This window comes from Puntigrus tetrazona, unplaced genomic scaffold (genome assembly GCF_018831695.1).
Source record: "Puntigrus tetrazona isolate hp1 unplaced genomic scaffold, ASM1883169v1 S000000284, whole genome shotgun sequence".
Taxonomy (NCBI): Eukaryota; Metazoa; Chordata; class Actinopteri; order Cypriniformes; family Cyprinidae; genus Puntigrus; species Puntigrus tetrazona.
Genome location: NW_025047945.1, coordinates 28840 through 47500, shown reverse-complemented (window position 1 = coordinate 47500; position 18661 = coordinate 28840). Strand labels below are relative to the sequence as shown.

The 18661-nt window shown below is 37.3% G+C and overlaps 1 protein-coding gene and 1 pseudogene across 1 annotated transcript; both read left to right on the top strand.

Annotated features, from left to right (window-relative positions):
- The window catches only part of LOC122333579, a 3634-nt pseudogene extending 3222 nt beyond the window's left edge, over positions 1–412 (top strand).
- A 7065-nt stretch (positions 413–7477) lies between these two features.
- On the top strand, positions 7478–18654 carry LOC122333578 (PDZ domain-containing protein 7-like; the record flags this gene model as incomplete). The annotated part of the gene is given in 16 exon segments (XM_043231274.1): positions 7478–7640; positions 8531–8705; positions 8783–8829; positions 8832–8866; positions 8868–8959; positions 9114–9261; positions 10073–10133; positions 10214–10600; positions 10724–10876; positions 11978–12075; positions 12153–12244; positions 15074–15165; positions 15251–15322; positions 16024–16503; positions 17463–17563; positions 17642–18654. Coding segments are annotated over 16 exon segments (2349 nt in total), but the record flags the coding sequence as incomplete, so codon positions are not given.
- Between the last annotated feature and the right edge of the window lie 7 nt (positions 18655–18661).

Below are 18661 nucleotides of genomic sequence, written 5' to 3'. Positions count from 1 at the left end.
TGATCTCGCAAGCGGTCTGGACGGCTGTCCAACGGATCCAGAAAACAGGAGAGACACAAGACAACTAGATTCATGTCAAACCAAACTACAGCTGCTTTCTAACATACGAGATTTTGCCTTGAAATCAGTTTCAGGAAAATTTTACAAGCTGTTCACTGAATGCATGACTGTGTGTGTGTGTGTGTGTGTGTGTGTGTGTGTGTGTGTGTGTGTGTGTGTGTGTGTATGTGGTCTGAGAGTGTCTATATGACAGACTGATCCTAAACTCTAATGAGGGGACCGCCTTGATGATTGACACTTTAGATCACAAACACACACACACACACACACACACACACACACACAGAGAGAATGCATTAAATACTGAAATGTCTTATTTTCTTTCATTCTTTGCACTTCAGTCCTTTGTTAAAGTGTAGTTTGTCACGTGCATGCTATGAAACAAACTGAATAAATCACTGTAGTATGAAAAGTAACCTTACTCGATATAAAATACTCTAAATTAAATGCATATTTAAAAATGTACATTTTTGAAAACTGTAAATAATTATTACAAAAATGTCTAAGTAAAAAAAGAACAATAAAGGTAAAAAAGCGCACATATTTTAACGTAGTAGCCTATCAGATGATATGAGCTAAAGAACTTATAATAAATAGATAAATATCTGAAATAAAGCATGGCACACTCCGCCTCAAAGAGAAGATTGACAGCTGTAGCGTCCAATAGAAACCTCGCAGTCTTGTCCAAGCAGCCAATCGGAGAGCGGGTCACGGCAGAGGACGGTTTACAGCCGCGAGCGTCAGAAATTACGATGCGCGCCTCAGCATGGAAACACCTTTAACAGGTAAAAGTAAAAGTTTCATATGACTCTTCAAGTGCGGATTAGAGAGCTCTCGCTGTTTTATAAAGGTACTTATTCACCTGTAGCGTCTCTCAGGTGTTATATTCAATGACCGCAGCGACACGGAGCTTTTCACGTTGATAAACGGGCTCCCGTTATTCAGAAATATAAGACAAAACGGATTATCGCTTATCGTCGGTTTGGGTTTGGACGCGTTACGCGCTGTTTGTACGTCGACAGCTGTTTTGAGGCGTGAGTTAGTGGTTGTTTGTGTTAGTTTGACCGTCTGAGGCGTTTAATGAAACCTGAGGCGCGGGATTACGGCACGCGCGCGTCAACGTCACGTTCATTAAAAGAGAAGCGCGTTCACGAATCAACCAAAAATCACACAATAATATTTACATTTACGTTAATTAAACTGTGAGTTGCTTCAATCATTCGTGCACAAGTACCGTAAATATAGTTATTCTACCAAACTGTGGTTATTATAATACTATACTGCTGTATATGAATGGTGAGCATTTAATATAAAGTAAAAATATTTTTTATTGTTTTTATCCTGTGTCAGAAGCACTAAAACTTCGTGATACTGGGCTATGTTATAAAATACAATAATATGCATTATATCAGATGAAAATAATCAATTAGTTATAGTTGTGGAAAATGGTCTCACACCTAATTCTTTACGTGAATTCTTAAAGCTTTTGCAGTGAACCTGTGTCTTTTCTCCTCCACCTGTTTTTTTCTGACCCAGCTGACTTTTCAGTCATAGCTAAACCAATTAGTCAGTAAAAGAAAACATGCCTAATAATTCTGCACACCTGAATATAAGGGGTTTTTCACTTCAAGCCTTCATAGACAAATATATATCACTTATAAATGATTAAATAAATAAAAATAGTAGTTATTAAGATTCATGAGGTTAGGAATTGGTAAAATGTAAAAAAAAAAAAATAAATAAAAATAAATAATAAATAATAATAATAATAATAAAAAATAATAATATATATATATATATATATATATATATATATATATATATATATATATATATATATAAAAATATAATAATATATAAAAAAATAATAGTAGTTATTAAGATTTATGAGGTTTGTAATTGGTAAAATGTAAAAAATAATCAATTGAAAAATATATATAAACAAATAATAGTAGTTATTAAGATTCATGAGGTTAGAATTGTAAATGTCTATATATATATATATATATATATATATATATATATATATATATACACAATATATAAAAAAATCTAACAAATAATAGTTATTAAGATTCATGAGGTTAGGAATTGGTAAAATGTAAAAAAAAAAAAAAAAAAATAATATATATATTTGGTAATTGCTGCTGAGGCTCGATTGCTCTGTCTGCTGAGAGGTTGGTTTGTTTAGTAGCTGCGTGTTAGCTTCATTTTCAATTTATCACCTCTTCTCTAACGATCAAATATAATTTAACTGTGTACATATCGTTGATACTATTAAATTAATCTAACTAATTAGACTGCTGTTAGTTGTTCGCTTTAATCTAAAACTCGGCGGTGAGTTAGTACTTTCGTTAGTCGATTCACTTTCGCTCCCACCCGCGATTGCGGGTGGGCTTTTTTCCCCGCTCCTGTTCATTTGTTCCTCGCGCTCGTTCGCTCCATTTTCACAAGCTCATCAAAACAAGAGTGGTAAGTGAATCCTTACGGTGAGTAAATGGCTTCTCCTGCATCGTCACTTGCACTGCCTGTCACATGTATAGTTTATCCTTCTCTGTTAGCGATCAGGATTCACGTGTGATAAATGCAGGGAAATAGCTAGGCTGACAGAGAAGGTTTTAGAATTAGAGACACGTATTCAAACTTTAATTGAGGACAGTAAGAATGCGAGGGCTGTAGATACTGCTTTGGATGCTACTAGTACAGTGAATCATGTACATTGTTGGTTCCAGCTTCAGAGCCCGTGCAGCAGGGCAATTGGGTGACCGTGAGGCGGGCTAGTCGCGGGTCAAAACACCGCCATCCGTTCGATCAGAACATCAAACAGGTTCTCCCCACTCAGTGACGCACCCACTGAGAAACCTGATCAAAGTGCCCTAGTAATTGGCGATTCTATTGTAATGAACGTGAAAATAGAGACACCAGCCACCATAGTCCAATGCTTACCGGGAGCCAGAGCGCCTGACATCTTGTCAAATTTAAAAGTGCTGGCTAATGCTAAACGTAAATTTCGTAAGATTGTTATTCACGCCGGCGCTTAATGATGTTCTCGACTTCGCCAGTCGGAGATCACTAAAAATAATATTAAAGAGGTGTGTGAATTTGCAAGCACGATGTCGGATAATGTAATATGCTCTGGTCCTCTCCTGCTTACCGGGTGATGAGATTCACAGCAGATTGCTGGGTCTCAATGGCTGGATGTCTAAGTGGTGCCCGCAGAACAACATAGGCTTTATAGACAATTGGATGAGTTTCTGGGGCAGACCTGACCTGTTGAAAAGAGATGGTCTTCACCCTCTTGGGGTGGTGCCGCTCTTCTATCTAGAAATATGGCATATAGTCTTATAGCTCCAACATGACCAACTAGTGCCCAGGTCAGGAAGCAGACAGACCGGCTAAACCGACTGGCCTGCTAGCTGCCCCACGTCACAGAAGGCAGTTAATTCTCAGCACATAGAGACTCTTTCACCTAGATATCACACTATAGAGACTGTGTCTGTTCCCCTAATTAGAATATGCAGAGAACGCCCAAACCTAATCAAAAGCAATAATTTAATTAATGTCCAACAAATTAAAACTACCTATAATTCAAATAAGCAACGATAAAAACTTGGCTCGCTAAATATTAGATCACTTTCCACAAAAGCACTTTATGTATATGATTTGATCAATGATCAGAAGCTAGATTTGCTTTGTTTGACAGAAACCTGGCTAAAACCAGATGATTATATTACTCTAAATGAATCTACCCCCCAAAATTATTTCTATAAAAATGAGCCACGTTTAAAAGGTAGAGGGGGAGGTGTTGCTACAATTTATAACAATATTCTTAGTACTTCTCAAAGGGCAGGCTTTAAGTATAACTCATTTGAAGTTTTGGTGCTGCATATAACATTATCTACAGAATCATGTGCTAGTGATAAATCTTCTGTCATGTTTGTACTGGCTACTGTATACAGGCCACCAGGGCACAGCACAGATTTCATTAAAGAATTTGCTGATTTTCTAACTGAGTTAGTACTGGCCGCAGATAAAGTCTTAATTGTTGGCGATTTTAATATCCATGTTGATAATGAAAAAGACTCATTAGGATCAGCTTTCTTAGACATTTTAAACTCCATTGGGGTTAGACAACACGTCTCTGGACCTACTCATTGTCAAAATCATACTCTAGATCTAATACTGTCACATGGAATAGATGTTAAAATGGTTGAAGTACTGCAGCAAAGTGATGACATTTCAGATCACTATCTAGTCTTGTGTGAACTCTGTATAGTTAAACCTGTAAACTCTGCACCTTATTGCAAGTATGGTAGAACCATCACTTCCACCACAAAAAGAAAGCTTTCTAAATAACCTTCCTGACTTATCTCAATTCCTTAGTTCATCCAATACGATGCAAAAACTTGATGATGTAACAGAAACTATGCACTCTCTTTTTCTAGCACTTTAGATACAGTTGCTCCTTTGCACTTAAAAAGATAAAAGAAAACAATCTGACTCCATGGTATAATGACAACAACACGCACCCTAAAGAGAGCAGCCCGGAAAATGGAGCGCAGGTGGAGAAAACCAAATTAGAAGTATTTCAGATTGCCTGGCGGGAGAGTATGCTGTCATACAGAAAAGCATTAAAAATAGCAAGATCTGATTATTTTTCATCCCTTTAGAGAAGAAAACAAACACAACCCCCGGTATTTATTCAGTACAGTGACTAAATTAACAAAAATAAAGCATCAGCAGGTGCTAATATGCCCCAAGAGTATAGCTGCAATGAGTTCATGAATTTCTTTACTTCTAAGATTGATACCATCAGAGATAAAATTGTAACTTATGCAGCCGTCAACTACAGTTTCACATCAGATAATGAGCTTTAGATCCCCTAAGGAAAAATTACACTCTTTCTCTATTATAGGAGAAGAAGACTTGTACAAACTTGTTAAATCATCTAAACCAGCAACATGTATGTTAGACCTTATTCCATCTAAACTATTAAAAGATCTGCTTCCAGAAGTCATAGATCCTATTTTGAACATTATTAATTCATCATTGTCATTAGGATATGTTCCCAAAACCTTTAAACTGGCTGTAGTTAAACCTCTCATTAAGAAACCACATCTTGATCCCAAAGACTTAGTAAATTACAGACCAATCTCTAATCTCCCTTTTCTGTCAAAGATACTAGAAAGGTAGTATCCTCACAACTGTATTCCTTTTAGAAAAAATGGTGTCTGTGAGGATTTCCAATCAGGTTTTAGACCGTACCATAGTACTGAGACTGCTCTCATTAGAGTTACTAATGACCTGCTTCTATCATCTGATCGTGGTTTTATCTCAAGTTATTAGTGCTATTAGATCTTAGCGCAGCATTGATACTATCGATCACAACATTCTCTTGGATAGACTAGAAAACTATGTTGGCATTAGAGGAAGCGCCTTAGCATGGTTTACATCATATCTATCTGACCGCTATCAGTTTGTGGCATTAAATGAGGAGGTATCATATCGATCAAAAGTGAAATATGGAGTTCCTCAAGGCTCAGTGCTAGGACCGTTACTTTTCAACCTTTACATGTTACCTCTGGGAGATATTATCAGGAGTCATGGTGTTAGCTTTCACTGCTATGCTGATGATACTCAGCTCTATATTTCAGCGCAGCCTGGTGATACACACCAAATTGAGAATCTAACAGAATGCATAGTCGATATAAAAAGCTGGATGATGAGTAACTTCTTAATGTTAAATTCTGAAAAACAGAGGTGCTAATAATTGGACCTAAAAACCCCACATATAATAATCTAGGAACACAGCCTATCACTTGATGGCTGCTCTGTTAATTCTTCATCATCAGTTAGGAACCTAGGTGTGCTGTTTGACCGCAATCTTTCCTTTGAAAATCATGTTTCTAGCATCTGTAAACTGCGTTTTCCATCTTAAAATATATCTAAATTACGACCTATGCTTTCAACCTCTAATGCAGAAATATTAATTCATGCGTTTATGACCTCAAGGTTAGATTATTGCAATGCTTTATTGGGTGGTTGTTCTGCACGCTTAATAAACAAACTTCAGCTAGTCCAAAACGCAGCAGCCAGAGTCCTTACTAGAACTAGGAAGTATGATCACATTAGCCCAGTTCTGTCAACACTGCACTGGCTCCCTATCAAACATCGAATAGATTTTAAAATCCTATTAATTACCTATAAAGCCCTGAATGGTTTAGCTCCTCAATACTTGAGCGAGCTCTTATCACATTATAGTCCTGCACGTCCGCATGCTTCTCAAAAACTCTGGCCATTTGATAATACCTAGAATATCAAAATCAACTGCGGGCGTGCAGATCATTTTCCTATCTAGCACCTAAACTCTGGAACAATCTCCTAACTCTGTTCGAAGCAGACACACTCTGCCAGTTTAAATCTAGATTAAAGACACATCTTTTAACTTAGCCTACACATAACACACCAACACACCTTTTATTATTCAAATCCGTTAAAGGATTTTTAGGCTGCATTACTTAGATTTGCTGGAACCGGGAACACTACTCTAAAATACGATGTACTTGTGACATCGTAAAAAGAATGGCATCTACGCTAATATTAGTCCTGTTTCTTTCTCAATCTGTTTTCACAGTTTGTATCCAGACTAGATGGTGGATCAGCACCCAGAGATTATGTTCATCAGAGACCAGAAAACCTAGATGCGCCTGGGTCGACAGATCACCAGATCCTGATGCACACACACACACACACACACTCAAGTCATTTACACTACCTGACACAGCTGGCGCTTAAAATTGAACTGGAGGTTAAGTGCTGGGCGTCCGGTCAGAGGAGAACTGACCCCAACTGAGTCTGGTTTCTCCCAAGGTTTTTTTCCATTCTATATGCATGGGGTTTGTTTCTTTGCCGCTGTCGCCTCTGGCTTGCTTGGTTGGGGACACTTAACTTCTAGTGACTATCGTTGAATTGACTACAGAGACCGTCTCTGCATTTAATAAGAAATTGGTCACTCGGCCACTATATATCCCTGTCATTATACTGTACAGTGCTTTGATGCAACCTGTGTTGTTAAAAGCGCTATATAAATAAAAAATGATTGATTGATTGATTGATAATATATATAAAAAAATAATAGTAGTTATTAAGATTTATGAGGTTTGGAATTGGTAAAAAGTGCTTAAAAAGAAAAAATATATATCAGAATATCAACAGGCCTCATAATTATGCACATGATGTACATTTTAAACATCTGGGACAATTTGGTGATTGTTTAGTAATATTTTTAGTGTTTTAGTGTGTGAGTTTTGATGGATGTGTTTGTGTGGCAGCGAGCTGACAGAGGGGTTCTGGGATCATCGTCACAGATGGAGGCTGAGACAGGCGGCATGTGAAGTGACCCGAATGAACCCCGTGAAGATCTAAGAGCTGGCCGCTGAACGCTCGTCTGTCTGCAGGTGAGACGCTGAGCCTGACGGTCATCAGGGCTGGTGATGGTCAGCTGGGCTTCAGCGTGCGAGGAGGATCTGAACATGGACTCGGTGTCTTCATCAGCAGAGTGCAGAAAAACAGCGCCGCAGGTCCGAGTCTCTCAAAAGAGTTCAAGAATTATACTAAATGACGTCTGCGTGAAAAGCTGAACGTGAAAGCATATCTTGAAGCATATTTCAGAGTGAATATCTAATACTAGGGCGAGGCCAACATAATTAGTGATGGGATTAACACTGTAATCTTTTCAAAGCAATCTATAAATCAACATTGGCCAGGGAATACAGCGTATAGAAAGGTTTTATTAATGGATAATACCCTGTTAATTAAACAAATAAATCAAATACATTTAAATATAAAGTGTTTTTTCGTTTTGTTTTAGGGCTTGTTTGATTGGCTGAAGAGTTATTTTAGTAAAATTGAGATTTTTTAAAATATATTTATTCTTATATACAATCTGTTTTCATTTTAATTGTAATTTTGTAGTGTATTTTTGTCTTTTTTTTTTATAATGCTTGTTTTTAATGTTTTTAACTAGTACATCATGACATACTAAATTGCAATGAGTAATATCGCCATGGCAACTAATAAATAATATATATATATATATATATATATATATATATATATATATATATATATACACATATATATATATATATATATATATATAATTTTTTTTTTTTTTTTTTTTTTTTTTCAGATAAAGTACAGTTTTAGTTAACTATGATAATCCTGGTCTGTTCTATGGAAGGTCTAGATTATAAAGATTATACTGTAAATATGCAAGTGTCAGATTAATATCATATATGCACTGCTTCATGAGTAATTTACTGAAATGTATTGATTTTAATAATGACACTGTTATTCCTGTAACTCCTGTTATTTTCCTGTTTATTATTGTGAAGCTGCTTTGAATGTATGCATATTGTAAAGCACTACATGCAGTTGATTAACGCGACGTGTGTGTGTGTGTGTGTAGAGCTGGCGGGGCTGTGTGTCGGTGATAAGCTGCTGGAGGTGAACGGCGTGAGTCTGGAGAACATCAGCATGAGCAGCGCTGTGAAGGTGATGATGGGTCACGCTCGCCTCCGTCTGCTCGTCCAGCGGCTGGGACGCGTGCCTGGCCTTCGGTACACTAACGAGAAGACCACCTGGTGAGAGTCCTCAAGATAACGGAGTGCTCTGGTGTGCAGAGCAGAGATCCTCAGCGTGTGTGTGTGTGTGTGTGTAGGGTGGATCTGATCCATCGGCGGATGGTGGTGGAGGAATCGGACGCTCCGCCTCGGTGTACAGCTCAGATGGAGCACTGTGCCGGGACGGTTCACCTCCATCTCTCTCAGCACCAGCCCTGTCTGGGGCTCAACATCCGCGGAGGACGAGAATACAACCTGGGCATCTACATCTCCAAGTCAGTACAGCTGGACCGAACCGCTGCCTTGCTCCGGCTCTGCCACTGAACTATTTCATTTTATAGCGTTTAATAGCAGTTTTGAAAAAACAAAAGCTTTGCCATCGTCAGAAAACTTCATGTTCTGATGTTGTGTCTGATTGGCTGATGGCAGGCTGGATCCTGGAGGTCTGGCGGAACAGGGCGGAGTTAAGATGGGCGATCAGATCCTGTCAGCCAATGGCGTGAGCTTTGAGAACATTAACCATTACAGAGCTGTGGAAGTGCTAAAGAGTCAGCCTCATGTCATACTGACTATAAAAGTGAGTCCCACACACACACACACACACACACACACACACACACACACACACACACACACACACACAGCAGATGGCTGATGTGGCTCTCTGGTTTCTGTGTCTCAGGCTGTGCATTATTCACTCTGTTCCTGGATCAGGTATTCCTGGGAACTCCATATTAAACACAACACCTTTCCAAACATTCATGACCTGGACACGGTTGAACAGATGATGTAAAACTAAACTTAATAATTAAAATAAAATGTGACGAATTGTAACTTAAATTCAATGTGATTCACTTTTGTAAATATGAAAACCGTCAATAAAAATTATTATTAAAAATAAAGGTTTAATTAAAAAAAAAGTGTATGTATATATATATATATATATATATATATATATATATATATATATATATATATATATATGTATAATTTATGACATGAAATGTCAATTTTAAAAACAAAACAATTACAGTAAAAAAAACAATTAAACAAATATTAAGAGTTAAAGTACATTATTTTAACTGCACATCATGTGACTGTTTACCAATGGAGAACCATTAGCATCTAAATGTATAATATTAATATTATTTTAATGATTAAATAATTAATTCAATAAGAATGTAAAGTTAAAATGATCTTACATTCAAAACAACCAAATAAAAAAGGTGAAATATTTCATTTGTTCACCTGCATGCCATGTGATTATTAATTAATATGTGTTTTTAAAATATTTAAAATATTGACTGGGTTTTCTTTTGATAAAACAGTTTAAAGATACGGGTGACAAAATAATATTTTAATAAAACAGCTTGTTGTTTTATTCACAGGAAACAGGCAGATATCCGGCCTACAAGGAAATGGTGACAGAGCTCAGCTGGATGAATAAAAGTGAGTTGCTTTTTCCCCCGCATGTACACAACAATATAAAGTGTTCATCTCTGAGCACACCGACCTCTGACCTCTTCCAGCGGGCAGTGAAGCGGTCTGTTCGTCCTCGCAAGGGTCAGAGTCTCACTCGTCCACCTCCTCTCTGTCCTCCGGGACGCCCCTGGGCTCCGTGAGCGGACTCTCTCAAGCCACTCTGCCCGTCAGCTTGCCTTTAGGAGCCAAATGTCTGACGCCCAGCGGCTCCGCCGAGGCCCAGTTTCATCCAGAGTCCACTGATAGTGACGGTCATGCAGAGCAGCTGCGGACCGTCAGCCGAGGACCCACAGAACTGCTGCAGGACTCTGCGATCCGGAGCGAAGGAGAGCTGGGACACAGAAGAAGGGAAGGCAGGAAAACATCTCTGCTCACGGCTTTCAGCAGACCGAGTCCTCCTGTACGCCGAACCCGAAGTCACGTGACCGTGTCAGGTGGGGGCCACATCCGAAAGTATTCAAGCTAAATTTCAGTAGTCTTTGTGCTTTGTTATTTTCGACATGAAATGCTGCCAGTTTTATCACCGAGCAGATGTTTTGTTTCTCCTGTTTCGACAGAAGAGGAAAAGAAACGGACGAGGAAGCAGACCGAAAGAGGAGAAGAGGCAAGCAGTCCGCTGCAGCGCTCCAGAATGTTCTTCAGTCTGTTTCGAAAGAGAGATTCCTCGAGATCCCGCTCCAGATCTCCGTCCCGCTCAGAGAGCGGTCTGGGTAATATTACACAAATGTGAAACAGCACTGCGTGCGTCCTTCATGCAGAACAGCTGTACAAAGATAAGTGTTAAATGTTCGTTTTAAATATTTCAATTTAATACCCTTAAGTATTGCCTAACAAAAATGCATGCAGTTTTAATATTTGACCTGCACTTCCTATAATAAATTTGTTAAACTAAATAGTTCCTCTCAGGTCCTTAAGGAAAAAAATGTCCCCATTAAAACCCATTGAATTGGCCATTTTTAACCCTCTAAGCGCCAAAGTCTCAAAATTGCGACAAGACGTCCTGCCTGCGTTTCACTAGCATATAATACAGTAATGCAGTAATTCATTAGTACTTTCTGCTGTTTTATTGTTGGTTTCCTTTTGTCTGGTAATTTGGAATGAGGATTACAAAGACAACAACATAAAACCACATGCGAATAAGTTCAAATATCCATTCAGTATGTATTATTTCCAGAATATCACTGAAGAACTGATAAAAGTAGTCTGTACGTATGCGTTTTACTACTAGGCTATATAGTATTATACTAATATAGTAATATACTAATAATTAGTACTTTCTCCTGTTTTATTGTGGGTTTTCTCTGCTCTAATCGTTTCAAATAAGGATAAAAAGAAAACATGCAAATAAGTTCAAACATCAGTCTAATATCCTGAGTATTCCTGAATATTATGAAATTCCATTCATCCTGATGATGTCATAATATGCTAATTATATGAGTATATTTTTGTACCCCACATAAACTTTGGGTTATGCCTAAAGCCCTTTCAAGACACAAGCTTTTGGAGTTTTGATGTTAAAAAACAGCTCTTTTCCGGCGCCTAAAGAGTTAATCCCAGGGTCGTTAAACTATAAAATGAACCTCACTAAAATCTCACTAAAAGCACAAGTATCTCAAAGGAATTGTTCACACCAAAATTAAAATGACCCCATATTTTAGTGTCCTCTGAAGCGGACTGATGGCTTTTTGTAACAAAAATATTTTTAGTTTTGAAATAACTGACTGAGCGCTGAGCTCTTTAGATGAAAGCCCTAACCTAAGCATGAGCTTTAAAGCAGAAGACATACCTGACTGTACTGAATGTTTCTACAGGTTCTTCTGAGAGGAGCGCTCTAACTCAGGTGCGAGAGATGGCCGTCAGATTGCTGGAGGATGAAGACGTGGTCGTGCTCATGGAGATCTGTGAGCGGGTGAGACAGATTCAACCTGACGATCTCGCATTACTAAAGGCTTTAACCCAGAGACCGAACTTGTGCTGTTCTTACAGTATCTATCAGAGCGAGGGCTGAAGACGTTCGTGCATCCGCTGCTGGCCGTCCTGAACACGCCAGAGAAGCTCCTGCTGCTCCGAGAGATCAGGTGAGAGCCGTCCACCACGTGCCAACTAACAAAAGAGGACTGCTGTGTGGAACCACTTCACTGGGCAAGTCACAGCGCCTTTCACAAAGACATTCTCTTTTCATTTACGGCATTTTGGGGAACTAAAAACACAACCTTTTGAAAACGCGTTTCATACAGTTATCATCTCTGGAGAGCATAATATATTTCCGTCATGATCATTTGTAAAGGACACCTTTCAATGAAATCTACGTCAGTGTAGTGTAAATGAACCCTAAAATCAGTATTACGTTATTTTTCGATTTTTGAAAGTTAGCGTAAATACTGGTTAACATTATTATCAAGCACAAAGGGTGCTTGTGTCTGAAGGAATCCACACAATCTGCCGTTGATGGGGAACCTTTTTTTTTTTGGCGTAATATTTCCTGGAGATCAAACTGATTTCATATCGTTCGAGCCTCGGGAAAATGTACAAAACCAAAGTGAGTTTCCACACTTTCTGTTTAAAACGTTAAAATAGTTACAGTACTGTTAATAAAACGTACAGTTCGCGAACAAAGTAGTTACATGCAGTTATTAAGAATCATATTTTCATGTTTTTTTAATGTGTGAGAACTCTTTACTGTGGACTGACCTAATGTTTGATGAATTATATTGAATCCAATTTGAGTCAGTTCGACCCGCACCATAAAGACCTTTAACATTAGTTGTATTATTTATTTAATAAAATGTTTTATAAAATTTACTGTATTTTTGTTTAGCACGGCTTTTCCAAAGGTGAGTCCTGGAAAACCCTTAAAAACAGACACGTTTTTGTAAAGGTACTTGCAAAGTACTTGAATGTTTAAAAGGCGGTATATATGAAATTTTAGTTTTTCATTAAAAATAATATTTTCTGGCAAAATTAGCGATGCAGCGCGTCTGATATAAATGATCATCATATCATGATTATCATGATATTACTCCTCGAGGTGAAAAGGGCTTTTTCGGGAAAACTAGATTTGTCAGGTAAATAATTGAAAAACATATTTCTGTGCTCTATTTGTGTACAGCGTGATTTCATAATAAAAGCACCCTCGCTCTGAGTTTGCATGTGGCCAGATATTAAAATCACATGGCTTTGAAAAAGTAAAACGAAACATGGTGAACACGCAGGTATTATGTAGGTAGCTTGTATTCATGAACAAGAATATTACATTACTATTACTTAAGACTGTCACAATAATCAGGGTTACTATAATCAGTAGTTACGCTTTAGATTAGTTAAATGCTTCAAAATACATCTGCAATGTTTTTTGGGGTTTTATTTGAATTATTAGAAATGTTTCTCATTCTGTATTGATCTGTCACACCCACAGTGTCTAATAACTTTATTTAGTGTATAATGAAGCTGTTAGACTTCAGGTCAGTCATGTGTTCATAAAAATATCACTTTCAATAAAGGAAGCAATAACTTTGCCATAGTATTTTTTTAAGTTGCCACAGCTATTGCATACTTTGCATGTGCTGCAATTTATTGCAATTAGAATCTGAACGCTTATAATACTGTGATCCTTGAAAACGTTTCTGTACGAACCCTGGAAAATCTACGGCCGTTAATGGGTTAATTGGCACTGGTTGGGCTGATTAGTTAAGGCAGGTGTTCTGGGTTAACCAGAGCCTTTAAAAGCCCTCGGAGAACACTGACAGCTGGAGTGTGAGGAAGTGCTGTGTGTTTAAGTGTTAAAGGAAGGCGTTTAACAAACATTTCTCATGCTTTCAGAGGGCTTCGTTCATAAGTGTTTTAGTACCTAAAAGGCTCGTTCTCTGAAACATTTTAAGCATCTCTAATAATTAAAAAAAAAGTAACTGTAAAGCAAATTTAAATCCACACTTGCTTCGGTCTGGATACGGACTGTAATGCATTTTTATTAGTAGTACACTCCACCATCATCTACTGACTAATCAGTCAAACCAGTCGCTTTGGAAAAAGACTCTCTGCTTTAAACATGATGCTTGATGACGTCTGCTGCTCAACAGTATAAAAGCTCACCTTCACAAACCAAGTGCAAGTGTTTCCTTCATGTACATTTTCAATATGTGTGTATGACGATGCTCTTTTATCAATATGCCTCGTCTAATGTGCATGTTTGTCATTTAAAACTGAACCGTTAGACACTCTAAACACTGCTTCACCTGATCCCTGTCACAGCACACCCTCTCAATCCATCAAACACACACACACACACACACACATAAATGATTCCATTGCTCTAAAGCATGAGACATCAATGCTCCATGAGTTTAGGACTCATACTTATTCAGTAACTCTTCTATTTATGCTTTTATCATTTTTTTTCTTTCTTTGATGCCAGTGTTTTCTCTCATAGCTATGCAGGGATTTTATTTCAAAAACGGTATCATGGCTTTTAAGCTACTTCCTTTTATGATACTGAATCTGCATTTAACCTTAAAATGATATCAGAGTGAAAGGTGGTGCTGAAGTCTTGTGGGGACCGTGCTTTAAAATGAAATGATAATAATCTTAATTCTGATAGTCTGACAGGACTGTTGTTAACCGTGCCTGGTTTTAAGTCAAAATAAATACCTTGCGTTACAAATTTAGAACCGCAATCAGTTACATTACTTTAATGAAGGAATTGAAATAGTTACACTAATTATTACATTATAAATATGGTAACTTGTAATCTATAACCCATTGAATTTCCAAAATAACCTTCCCAGTGTCTTTTTTCGTTGTTGTTGTTATTTGATGTCAGACGTCTTAGCACATCCCTAATGAGAGATGAAGATGAGGAAGATGAAGTTACTGTAGTTTTATTAAGTCTCACGTGTCTCTATTCCTCTCAGATCGCTCGTGTCCTCCGCTGATCTTCCGCTCTTCAACAGCATGGTGTCTCCATTTGAAGAAGGAGCTTACGATGTTCTGAAGAGTCGCTCATGTAAAGTTATCATACCCTTCAAACAATAACACACAATCCCGGCGGGGGTTCATGGTTCACTCGCTTCGTCTCGTGTTTTAATCAGGCCGAAGTTCTCCCCTCCGCTCTCCTCAGTCAGGCCACGCCCCCCAGCGACACCTCATCACACCTGTACCAGGTGAGCCTCTCTCCTGCCTCCCAGCCGTCATGAAACGAGCAGTGTCAAAGTGGGCTTAAAATAGTGTATGGACTGTGTATATTTTTATATTTATGTGTGTGTGTGTGTATATAAACACACCCATGCATGTATATATTTAATACAAATGTTATGTTTCTGTATTAAATATTTATATAAAGTGTGTGTAAATATTTAAAAATATATTTTGTATATATATATATATATATATATATATATATGTATGTGTGTATATATATACATACACACATGTAAATAATAAAAGCTTATTTTGGATGTGATCACAAGGTTTACTTCTACATCAGCATTATAGATCTAATGAAATGTGGCAGACGCTAGTTTCAGGTTTGAGAAAATATTGAAACAGTGTTTAATGATTAAAAAATCAAACCCCAAACAAACAAAAAAACCCTCTGTTGAAGTTACAGTGAAACAATGCAGCAAAACTGAATCTGTGTTGAAAGCCATTTGTTTCTGTGTTAAAAAATGCTAAAAACATGTTTATTGTTACACTCTTTTTTTTTTAAATGTTGATTTCAATTTGTGTTTAACATTAACCCTTGAAACGCCAGCTGGATTCGTACATTTTTTCACAAACCGACTCGTAGCTGGTTTTCTAATGCACTAATTATCAACGCACGCTATTCCAAATACTGAATGCTTCTTGTGTCTCTCTGCCTCAGATCTGTGCGGTGGATTTGAGCTTCACGCCACCGAGGATCTTGAGAGACGGAGTCAGCTTCTGGAAGCTCTGGAGCGCCTGCATCTGTCCTGCGGTCAGGACCAGAACGAGTCCAGAGGCTTCAGCCCGTTGCTGGACGTTCCTGTGGACACTTTCGCTCATTCAGACTCGCTGACCTCCTCCGGGACGTCTGGGCTCCTTCCTAACTGGCTGCTGGCGGAGAACACGCGTCCAGACCCTGGTCAAGCGCCGGACGAGGCTCTCGGTCGTCCGGAGGATTGTTCTCCTGTCAGGAACGGACGGTCAGATGTTCTGTCCACTGTAGTGGATGCTCCTCGACACAAGAGACCGCTGCTGTCGCAGGTCTTCGGCTCCCTGAAGAAGTCCCACAGTTCAACAGTGTCTCCTGCGGCGGAGAAACACAGCAGTGAAGAGTTTGAGCTCACCACCGTCCACATCAGCAAAACCAAGCAGTCTCTGGGTATACACTCTTGATTGAGAGGGATATATTAACATAAACATGAATCATTTTATAATTCCAGAAGAGCCAACATTATTATTTAGTATGATCAAAACATAACTATTAAGTATATATATATATATATATATATATATATATATATATATATATATATATATATATATATATATATATATATAATAGTAAATAATAATATATATAATTATTATTATTTATAAAAAAAACTAATTATATATATATATATATATATATATATATATATATATATATATATATATATATATATATATATATATATTTAAAAAAATTAAATAAATTATATACACTTTTAATAATTTAATAATAACCTTATGTTTTTGTTTGTTAGTTTATTGTTTAATATATAATTAAATGATATTAGTCACCACAACAGCGAAGAAAACAGCCTGGATTTATTTATGTGGTAAAAGAGGATGTGAAATCTCACTTATCATGACAAACTTACACTTTTGAAAGTAAATAATTTATATATTATTTTATATAATTTATCATTTAAATAATTCTTAATAATGAAATTTAAAAAATTTATAATTTAATTTAATTTAAAAGATTGTATTTTAAAAGATTTTAATGTCTTTAACAGAGAGAATCAAAAAGAATTGAACTTTTTTTTTCTGTATATGACCCTTTAAAATCACTGTGAGATAAATTCTATTTGTTTCTAAATGCATGTTATTGACTTGTTTTCAGATTAAAACCAGCAAAATAATCTCATTTCGAGCAGAAAACAAGATTGTTTCAAGAAACACACTTTCTAGAAACACTTTCTGATTGAAGATATTTTTAGATATCTGGCCTGGAAACAAGATTTGTTTGTAATTTTATATTTTTACTAAGATGCCAGAAAGAAGTGGATGTAATAAATAATGTGTCGTGTGCAGTCTAATCTGATAAGTGATGTAAATGCTGTGTGTGATCAGGGATCAGTATATCCGGAGGCTCAGAGTCTCGGGTTCAGCCCGTGGTGAAGATCGAGAGGATTTTCCCCGGAGGAGCTGCGTCTGCCAGCGATGCTCTGCGGGTAAGAGACGGCCCTGAGCGTGTGTGTGTGTGTGTGTGTGTGTCGGAGCTCGCCGTGACTCTGTCCTGTGCGTCTCAGGCTGGTTTTGAGCTGGTGTCAGTGGACGGCGTCTCTCTGCAGGCCGTCACTCATCAGGACGCTGTGGACATCATCCGACAGGCCTTCAGTAATAAGAACATCAACCCCATGCAGCTCGTGGTCAAAGTTCCCCGAGAGCCCGGAGTCTCATGACACGTGTGTATTACACATCATTCACCCGTGACAAAAAAATGTAGCGTCATTTAAAATATAAATGCACGAGGCAGCACAAGATGTCATGATGATCTAAGTGCCTTTTAATGGCTTTCTTAGCGCTGCTGCATTCTTCATTCAAAATACTGCAGAAAAAAAAGAAGTTATTTTTATTATTAGCATTAGAAATCAAAACTGACACACAGAACTCATATATTTCTACAACTGCACGACAGATGCATGTTTAGAAAGACACGCAATGAATGTGATATGAATGTCTTGATGGTGTTTTTCCTCATTCCACGTCTTAAATGAAAAAATACTCGGTGTATTTAACTATACATACATACATGATGCTGTTTGTTATTAATTATTTAAGCAAATAAATTAATTAAATGGTTTATAAACATTAATTTAAGCATGATGTTATTGTATTGCTTTGAAGAAACCTGCATTAGTAATATTTTCCTTGATGAGCTCTCTTGTGCCTCGGGAGAGAAGGCCTGAAACTATATATATATATATATATATATTTAGAATTTTAGAGAGTTTTTAACCGTTTTGATAAATCCATGCTCTACAGAGTCCTCTCTAATCATGTCAGGAGAAGAAACCGACATGATCACCACGTAATAAATATAGGTTATATTTATTGGAAATGATCTAAAACGTGGAAATTGATGTTAATAAGAATGTCTTACAAAAGCCTTTCTTAAAGCATTCTGCTGTATTTTTACCCAACATATAAACATTATTCTTAAATGTCACATTGTCTTAATGTCATAATCTCGTCAAAACATTTAAAGACCGCAAAAATCTTTTTAAAATACTTTTCCCCCCAAAATATGATTTATTTCAGATGTTTTA